This window comes from Penaeus chinensis, chromosome 39 (genome assembly GCF_019202785.1).
Source record: "Penaeus chinensis breed Huanghai No. 1 chromosome 39, ASM1920278v2, whole genome shotgun sequence".
Lineage (NCBI taxonomy): Eukaryota > Metazoa > Arthropoda > Malacostraca > Decapoda > Penaeidae > Penaeus > Penaeus chinensis.
Genome location: NC_061857.1, coordinates 3,872,760 through 3,882,759, shown reverse-complemented (window position 1 = coordinate 3,882,759; position 10,000 = coordinate 3,872,760). Strand labels below are relative to the sequence as shown.

Sequence of the window (10,000 nt, the reverse complement as noted above, 5' to 3'; positions counted from 1 at the left end):
TTTGTTTTTGTCAGTAACTGGACAAAACTTTTGATACTGTAACTTAAATAACAGTATGATGAACCACAGTATTGCCATAATTAAGATGTTAATAGAATTAGTTAAACATTTGAAATGAAGTTGAAATTGTATTGTGCATGAGACATTTCACTGTCTGACAGGATCTTGATTAAATTTTAGTCATTCACATATGGAGGAAGTATAAATAGAAAACTATATAAACGTAAATTTGTTTTACATGTATACAATATGTATAGAGAGAGAGAGAGAGAGAGAGAGAGAGAGTGCGTGTGCATGTGTGTTAGAGAGAGTGAGTGAGTGAGTGAGTTTGTGTGTGTGTATGTAGACAAATTCATACATTTGTGAAAGCACATACCACAGAACACCATTGCACACTTTCTTTTAAAAATATGAGATTTGATAAGATGTTTTGGCATTCTGTTCATTCAGTAAACCTTCTAATGTAAGAAAAAGCAATGTGAGAACAGCTTAATTCTGAGTGCTTTCAATATCTGCTGCCATTTCAGGTGAAGAAGCTACAAGACAGAGTTTCCAAAGCAAAGGAGGAAGTTTCACGCGGAAAGGAAAAGTATGAACTCAGTCTGCGTGAAATCTCAGATTACAACCCTAAATATATTGAGGTCAGTCTTCATAAAAATGTTTTTATTTATTCATATATGTATAAAATTGTCTGTCATCCTCTATTTAACCCATTGATGCTGGGATGGCATGTACATACATGCCATTTCCTCAGTAGCTGAGACACCAAGGAATCAATCACTAATTGTTCCTATCTCAACTGTTTACCCTTTCCTTTGATTTTTTAGAAAGATATCTCTCCTCTCTTCTCTCCTCTCCTCTCCTCTCCTCTCTCTCCTCTCTCTCCTCTCTCTCCTCTCTCTCCTCTCTCTCCTCTCTCTCCTCTCTCTCCTCTCTCTCCTCTCTCTCCTCTCTCTCTCTCTCTCTCTCTCTCTCTCTCTCTCTCTCTCTCTCTCTCTCTCTCTCTCTCCTCCTCTCTCTCTCTCTCCCTCCCTCCCTCCCTCCCTCCCTCCCTCTCTCCCTCCTCCCTCCCTCTCCTCCCTCTCTCTCCCCCCACTCACCTCCCAATCTTTTACATATATGTTTATATGTTTATATGTGTATGTATATATATATATATATATATATATATATATATATATATATATATACATATATGTTTATATGTATATATGTATATGTATATATGTGTATATATATATATATATATATATATATATATATATATATATATATATATATATATATATATATATATATATACATATATGTTAATATGTATATATGTATATGTATATATGTATATGTATATGTATATATATATATATATATATATATATATATATATATATATATATATAACATGTTAATTATGATGTGAGTATAAATAATAGGAGTGTCCATATTGATGTCATTAGAAAGCAAACCTCAAAATTTCAGAAGGGAAATCAGGGGAGGTCTCATAGAACTTGACTCTTTGGTGTGATGATTTCTCAAGCACTTTCTTATGAAAGAGTTATTGATTAGATCTGCCTGATTTTCACCTGTTACTTCATTCCATCCATGGGGCAGCCCTTTTGACCCCACACTTGACTGACCATGGTCCTGCCAATTTCCAGGAGATGATCCACGTCTTCGACAAGGCACAGGAGGCTGAGTCTAAGCGGCTGATGTTCTTCAAGGACATGCTCTTTGCAGCACACAAATGCCTCAACATCTCAAATGACCCAAGGTATACCTTCGCCTAGTACAGGCCCTCAGGACTGGTTGGAATGATCCAGTGTTTTCTAGGAACAGTTGTAGGGAGTGTGTGGCTGGTAGTATTCCTAGGATGTTTAGGCATAAGTGGGTTTCTCATTAAATATGTGTAATAGCCAGCTAATCATAACATGGGTTTTATGGACTTTTTTTAATGATTATATTCATCAGATATGAATGGTTTATATGAGATTAACAAATCGATAACTTACCTTTACAATCCTAAGAAAACCAGTTGTGAGATGAACCAATCTCTTTTCAGCTTGCCACGAATTTATGAGGAATTCAATCATACAGTGGCAAACGCAGATTACGAGAAGGACCTGAAGTGGTGGAGTAACAACCATGGAGTAAACATGCCCATGAACTGGCCTTCATTTGAGGTATGGCAATTGAAGCAGAGATCATAGATTTCTGATTTGCTCTGTGCTTTGTTCACCTATTTTACATGCTTTGTTGTTATCATTACTATTAATATTCTCTTTTATTACTACAGTTGTTATTTATTATAGCTTTGACATTTTTATTTTTTGTATTGAGTGAACGATACTGAAGACTCCTATTTTATCTATTTTCATGAGATTTAAGTTATTTATTGATTAATGTCATTCTGATCCTAGTTAGAAAATTAACAAATAAATTTAAAAACAGGTAAATTTGATGAACAGATAAGCTGACCAAGATTGACCTAGACCACTAGCTTTTAATATTAGGCAAAGAGGAGTCATCAGTGCAGTTGGTTTTTAGCAGAGCTGATATCTCGTGCCTTGAAATTCTAGGGGAAACGGAAACTTCCCAATGCCCTTAGACCGTGTGATTTAGGGATTATTAGTATTTTGCTCGTCAGAGAGGGAAATATACCAGTCCTTTTGCAGTTTATTGTTTCATACTCTTTTTACAGTCAGTATGGCACAATATGTCATACAAATTGGTTAGTTTTTATGTTTTATATCAGATATGTTTTATTCATAGAGGTTACTTTTCTAATATGTATGGTTCGATAGTTTTTATACAGCATCCTAGAGAGTCCAGATACTATATTCTTTGTTGGACCCATACACTTGTACAAGGGAGACTATCTGTTACTTAACTGTATGTTATTTAATGGACATACAATCTTATAATGTGACATGTGGTGTGCATAGGCATCAAAATGATAATTTACTTAAATTTAATTCATGCACAAATATCAGTTGTTGACTTAGAATTTACAGACACAAATCTACATCATAAGACCTGAAATCTCAGTGAGAATATTAGCATAATTTGCCTTGTCTCCAAAGCAGAGGGCTGGATCAAAGTTGTTGTTGGTATTTTGTGCATAAATTAGGTAATTTGTGTAGATTGGGTAAAGAGAAAGAAGTTGTTCATGCATTGACACCAAGTGGACATCAGTCACCATATCTAAAAGCTTGTAATTTTTTGTTTTATACAAAAGGAATGTTTGCCCAAATTATTGGATACCTTAATAGATGTATGTCTGTGTTACTTGTCTATATCTAAGTAAGCTTCATAAAAACATCATTTTCACCACAATAATGATAATGACAAAAAAAAAGTCCAGCTTTGAAGAGGGCTTCCATAGCACATTCCAGCACAGTGCTCACAAAGAAAATTGACTTTAAATGCCCAGGGTGGCAGATACTTCTGGTGGTTCAATTGCAGTACCAGAATGGTGAAGAAGAGCCCCCACTCCCCATGCCTGAGCCAACAGTGGGGCTCACTCTAACAGACGGAAGGGCAACTACAGCACAAACACCAAGCATGTTTTTCACGGTCTCATAACATCACATATGCTCAGCACCCTTGAACAAATTCCAGTGTTAGAAATCTGGAAAAGGAATTGAATAAGAAGTAACTTCACAGAACAAGAAATGTACTTCACACATTAAGAAGTCAAATAAGATATAACACCAAAAAGCATCAATTATATTTCTTGCTCATTTGAGCTATAGATATTCTGCCCGTGTTTGCCAGTGGAAATAATGCAAGATTCCCTTCCTAAATGACCACGGAGTCTGCTCTTGTGCACTCAGAGCATACCATTCCCATCACCCTGGCCCTAAGCCGAATTTCTCCGTGTTCCCACCCCCAGCCCTCTGTCAAATCTTTTTTTAATGTGACGGTCATGGCACCAGGATCCAATGGGTTATCTGTAATAATGCTAATAAAAAAAAAAAAAAACAAGGAGTTGGATAAATAGGCAAAGACAGGCAGGCCTAGTACTTGATTCTTAGGTTAATAAGCATTACTGAAGGCATCTATGTTCAGAGAGGGAAGGGGAAAAGGGTGGGTGAGTAAATGAATGAGAGGGTGGAATAGCATAAGCTTCTGTGCTGGAACTGCTCTTGAAAAGCACTGGTCACTTGATTTAGTTAAAATTTCAATACGTTTGCACTTGACCTCTTGTAGTGGGCACGGCTATAGCCATCATTAAAAACCAACTCATCTTGATGCTAAAGCAAGTCGAACAGGAAGTTACGTTATACACATCAGACTCCCCAACCAAAAGGCTAGACAGTTTCCAGAAGTCACCGAAATGACTGACACCCAGAAATTTCTTGTACCATTATTGTAAGGGTTAAAACCTGAAAAGAATAAGGGCCCACTTGTGTTTTTCCTTTATTTGTTAACCCCTTGGATGCGGATGCACATGGCCCAAAATACAGGCTTTAGGCTTACTTGAGTGGCCACTCTGTCAGGAATGTGGCTTGTATACCAGGCACACATGAACATTCATGCAGTGGCAAGAGAGTCCATGCCTCCCCTCTTTTTTTTTTCTTCTTCTTCTTCATTCTTTCTTTATCCCCCCCCCCCCACCCCCCCATTTTCTGATGTCTATATTTGTCATTTGATTGATTTTATCCAGATGGTAATAGACTTGTTTTCCTTGCACACACACTGTATCATCTGTCTTGTCTTGGTAATCCATAACCTAGTCCAATAATAATAATATTAACAACAATAAGTAAAATTTTGTTATTTGTGTCACTTTTTATTTTTTTTGTAGTATTCAATTTTCTGTAATACATGTTTCACACTCCTTTATCAATAGAAATAATGCAAAAGCCTGTTCCTAAATGCCAACTGAGCCTAATCCCCCTCCAAGAGTCATTCCCATGCATTCAGCTGAAATTCTAGTGACAAGTTCTGTCCCTGCGGCCCTCAGCCACATTTTCCTGTAATGGCATGTTCACATCACCCGCCCCTCATCCAGATCGTGAGAGTTAAATTTATGACTTACATGAAATTTTAGATGGAAAATTGCTTCCCTCAAGTACATTATATGATTTTATAACCCTATCCTTCTATATCATTTTTATCACAAATTGAACAATTGAAAAGTAATTTAATGTATAGTTAACTACCAATTACCTATAGTCGTTTAACTTAACCACAAAGTTGATCTAAGCAGGGAGTGTGCAGAGGCCGATGGGGCTAACAATATATTGGTTAAGTTCATTGTTAGGTTAGGCTAGGTTCAGGTTCCTATGTAGTCCACTTTTTTATTTCTTTCTTTCTTTTTTCTCGCCAATACAAGCCAAGTTCAAATGGAAATAGTTGATACCCACCATGAACCACAATCCATTATAACTAATAATTTCTAATTTACATTGGAAATAGAATTGGCTTTTATAAGTGCCTGATCTATTGAGTGATGTTATTTATATTTCAAAATTTAAGGTTGTATCTATTCTGGACTGCATCCCCCCCTCCCTCCCCCAATATTATTTCACAGGAAACATCTTCCCGGGTTTAATTTAAGTTCTGTAAATGAGATATCAGCTCTTATAAACCAGATCCTGCCTCTGAAGTAGAAGTGTTGTGTGCTTACTTTGCACTGCATATTTGCACCTTTGTGAATTACCATTGACTTTAATCGCATGCAATGAGCGTCGAGTGTGATTTCCTGCGTTTTACAGAAATCGCACAATTTACATGTTGGTTTAGACCTCTGAAAGTTTTGCATGAGTAGCAGTGTTTGTTTTAAAATTGTGGTTTTCTGTAGACTAATCTGGTTTTAAACCATGTAATTAGAAGAGCTTGCCCAAGCTTTTTATGAAGTCCTAACCAGGCCAGCCTCCTCTGCAGGCCTTGCATCATGGGCTCATGTCTAGAACTAACAGTGCCACTTTCAGGATCCCTTTGTGAAATCTAAACTTTTGTGTTTGCTCTTTTTATCAAGATACTTTTTGTTTTTCTTCTTTTTCCTAAAGATTACAAATTCGTCTAATAGAAAATAAATAGCACAGCTATGAACTGGTTATGTTTGTTCTTGACTATAAAAGAACTTTTATTGCGTTCACTTTCATTCTTTTATTATTCTCTCATTCCCAAGCTGGGGCAAGTCTAGATATTTATTTGTCACAGATTTTTTTTTCTTTTTCTATCTTTCTTTTCTTTTTTATGTATTTGAACTAACATGATAAAGCTTTTTAAAAAATTAGCTGATGCTTTAAAATAAAGAGCTTGTGCTGTGGTCCTGGCATGGGCCAGCCCAGCTATATGTAGCATGTCAGTCACATGTGTGTTTTCCTTGCCTCTTTTATATATATTTTTTGCCCCCGTGCATGTGCGTGCAGGAATATTCAGAGGAATTCCGCGACATTAGCGGCAAAGGCAAGCGCAGCGGCCAGATCCCCGAGGGCGCCATCACGCTGCTCAACCAGCGCACCGTCGGAGATGACCTGCCAGTAATTGACCAATCTCCTCTCTGTTCCCTCATGTTAAACTCTCCCTTTGGAAGTCTACTCCACATAACACTCAGTTTTAATCTTTTATACTGTTTCACTAGTCAGCCTCATTACTGCTGTTCACTGACATTTTCAGATTTTTACACTGCTCTTGAATATATGAGTATTAAGGGAATTTCCAGCTACTATAACATTCTTACAGTATTCTAACTTTACAGATATTTCAAGAACATTATTAATGTTCACTCTTTACTTTTGCCTAAACTGGGTCTTTCTCATTCATATAGATAATACAGATAGATATGAACAATTTCACATAATCATTAACATTCGGATATGTTCAATTACTCTTGTGAGTACACTCTACCTGTGTATATGCTTATGCCTATGTGTCGGGAATGTTTCCTCTATGCATAGTATAGTATGAATGGCTTAATAAGCTAGTATATTGTGAAGATGTTTTTGGCATAGCGAATGTAAAGAAAAGGTGGGCAAGGTGTCAGTGCCAGATATCAGAGAAACAGGAAGTACAGGAAGAGGGTGTTCTAGAGACTAGATTTACATGAGGTAGAAGTGGGATTGACAGAACATCTTGTTTGTTAGGAGATGTGCAGGTATTATATGATATAATGGGAGAGAGTGAAAGCAAGTATCATTATCATATGTGACATGTAGGGAGAGTTGACGATGTTCAGTGAAACTTGGGGAAAGTGGAGGATAGGCAGTTCCTCTTACTGTAGACTTCTTGTATTTGTTATGAGCAAAGTTCCTGTTTGGAACGATGATTTGATTCATTGGTAGCATTGTTGTGATATTTCAGCATGAGGATGATTCAAGAGTTATGGAATGTATACCCTTGGCATGCAGGTCATACATAAGTTATTGAAACATTGCAAATTTATCCAGAATTGATGTTATGCCATGATAGTTGTTCTGGGAATGTCTGGAGGGCTTATTGTTGAGATTAGAGGACCAGAAAGTGTTTAGTGGGAGGAAGTGTTGAGTAGGTCAGAGAGTAGCTTGGACTGGGTAATCATGATAGAGAGCAGAGATGAATGAAAAGCTCAGTCATAAGTCATGGCACTTGATGGGTATCTCATGCACTTTTTTTGAATGGAGACTGGGACATCTAATGTATGTTACAGCTGTGCAGAAATTCCACCACTTCACTATGCCCACTTAGATTTCCCCCACTTCTACCAGTCATTATTGTCTTCTTTGTTTCTACTTCATCTTTTTCCCCTCACTTCTCCTCCTCCTCCTCAGCTTCACCTCAGAGTTTCACAGTTCTGTCTTAATGAGAAGAAAAATGACATCTATCCTGTGTCATTCACATATGCCCTACATTCATATTAACCTGCACTTTCACTGCTGTGTTTTCTAAATCCTTTCCATAAGTGGTTGCTCTCTTGTCCTTTTATTATATATCATCTCTCTAGTTTATCATCAGTCATCTTGACACATGACTTAATAGAGTCCACTTTGGTTTCCATACAGTATCACACTATTCATTATTATAGCGGCACAAAGTTATTAGGTATCTCGGGTAAAGCATTGCACAAACTTTCATCACCAAGCACAGGCTTCCAGTTCCAACATTGGATCATTTCACTTCATTCTCACTTCATACTCACACATGCATATACTGACATACATACACTTGAAATTTTTTTTAAACTTTTTGTTAGGTTTCATTTGAAACAAAGTTTAGTAAACAACTTGAGTTAGAGATGGTCCAGGCTTTCTAAAGCCCAGGTGGTTAAAAGCAGGTTTGTAATTTGCATACAGTTTCATAGACAACTTGTACAGTATTCTCAAGTGCTTTCCTCAAATGCTGAAGCATACATATGAATAATATATTAAGATTGTTTTGCTTTTTTTGAGTTTAGAATTACTTCTGATTACAAGCTAGTGTAAGGGAATGTGTGAAATCATATATTGTGTGCTTGCTGTTGCCTTTTATTGTGATTTAAAGTAAAAGGTGTTTCACATGTAATCAGGTATGTTACCATCTCAGAGTTATGAGATAGAAGCTTGCCTTACTGCTTAGCTTCCTGAGCTTTTTGGTTCCTTAGAATTGGCATTTTGTGCTTCTGATATTTGCTGATTTGCTAATTACCTGGAAGAAAGAATGGGAAAGATTGATTTTCCAATTTGCTATTGTTTGGTTGTATGAATAACCAAACCAACAAAAATGAATAGCTTCAAAAAGAGGATAAAGTTCATCCTGATAATTGGCCTGTATGCCATCTCCCCCTGCAGTTTGGCAGCCCTCTTAGTGCAGCTGAAGTCTTCATCACATTTCATAAATTCTGATGATCTAGCAGATTTGAAGATCTGTTACTGCTTTCTCACCCTCTTACCACACAGATGGACTTAATGCAGCTACCAAACAAAACAAAACAAAATAATTGCCATAGAAGAAGGAGAGGGACTTATTTCCTCTGAAGCATTTTCAAATAATTAAATACTCCAAGAGGAACAAGTGGGAGGGATGCCAGGGATGTGGCAGTTAGTATCAGAAGTAAAGTCATGTTTGTAGGACCAGTAAACTTGAGATGAATTCATATGTTAAACATAATGAGGTTCTTTATATCTTTTAATGGAGATAGTCTCGTAAAAAATGTTAGATATAATATTTAGCTTTAAGAAAATATAATTAGCATTATCTTGTGTTCTGTATGCAAAGAGAGTAAACAGTGACCCAAAAATATTAGAATTATATGTCATAATCTACAGTAGGATAAGTTTCAGTTCACCAGCTGAATTTTTGAGAATTTTTGAATATTATCATAGGTGCCATGTTTGAGGAAGTCAGGTATTAAACTTGATAGATATTAAAGATCTCTTTTCCATATTTTTCTTAAAGTGAAAATTCTGTATTTTCCTCTCTCTTTGAATCTTTTGTCTGAATACCATACCTTTTGGTAATTAGTTATATGCAATCAACATTGTATCAGGATTCAAGTTGATTAATGCTTAACCCACTCATAATAGGTAGAATTTTAAATATATTTGGCAATCCCGAATGCTTTACTGCCTGGACTATTGTCCGGCTCATAGCCCATAACGTGATTTGACATCACCTGACAATACACTGGTTAACTTCTTGTGTCCTGAATACAAGTTTATAGTTAAGGATCTTCACTCTCATTTCTCATTTCCTTTTTGCACTTGTGCATATGGAACACATATAATGTTCTTGAAGGATAACTTGCTTGTGAGTCAAATCTCATCTCATTAGAATGGATGCAGGGGGTCAAGCATGAGGCAAAACTATTTTTCACATTCTTGGACATTTGGAGTGTGTCCACTTAAACCTCACATTGGATTAAAGTATGTAGAATATTCAATTTGTTGTCTTTGTTTGAAAATATGGAGTTCTAGATCAGATAATTTATTGCCAGCGGGAAATCAAATTTATTGATATATAATCTAAGGGAGGCAGAAACAGTAAGCAAAATATTTAGGTTTAGTGTTAGGTGGAAAGCACAAATCTTGTTGCTACA

At 36.4% G+C, this 10,000-nt stretch overlaps 1 protein-coding gene across 4 annotated transcripts in view; it reads left to right on the top strand.

Moving 5' to 3' along the window:
- LOC125046833 (protein kinase C and casein kinase substrate in neurons protein 1-like) overlaps positions 1 to 10,000 on the top strand; it is a 46,548-nt gene that overhangs the window by 24,180 nt on the left and 12,368 nt on the right. For 3 of the 4 annotated variants that reach the window (XM_047644811.1, XM_047644812.1, XM_047644810.1), the window contains 4 exons: positions 528 to 641; positions 1,659 to 1,771; positions 2,060 to 2,180; positions 6,381 to 6,491. In XM_047644811.1, coding sequence (XP_047500767.1) covers positions 528 to 641; positions 1,659 to 1,771; positions 2,060 to 2,180; positions 6,381 to 6,491 — 459 coding nt within the window. The remainder of the gene's footprint in view (positions 1 to 527; positions 642 to 1,658; positions 1,772 to 2,059; positions 2,181 to 6,380; positions 6,492 to 10,000) is intronic. The other variant, XM_047644814.1, reaches the window with a different exon arrangement.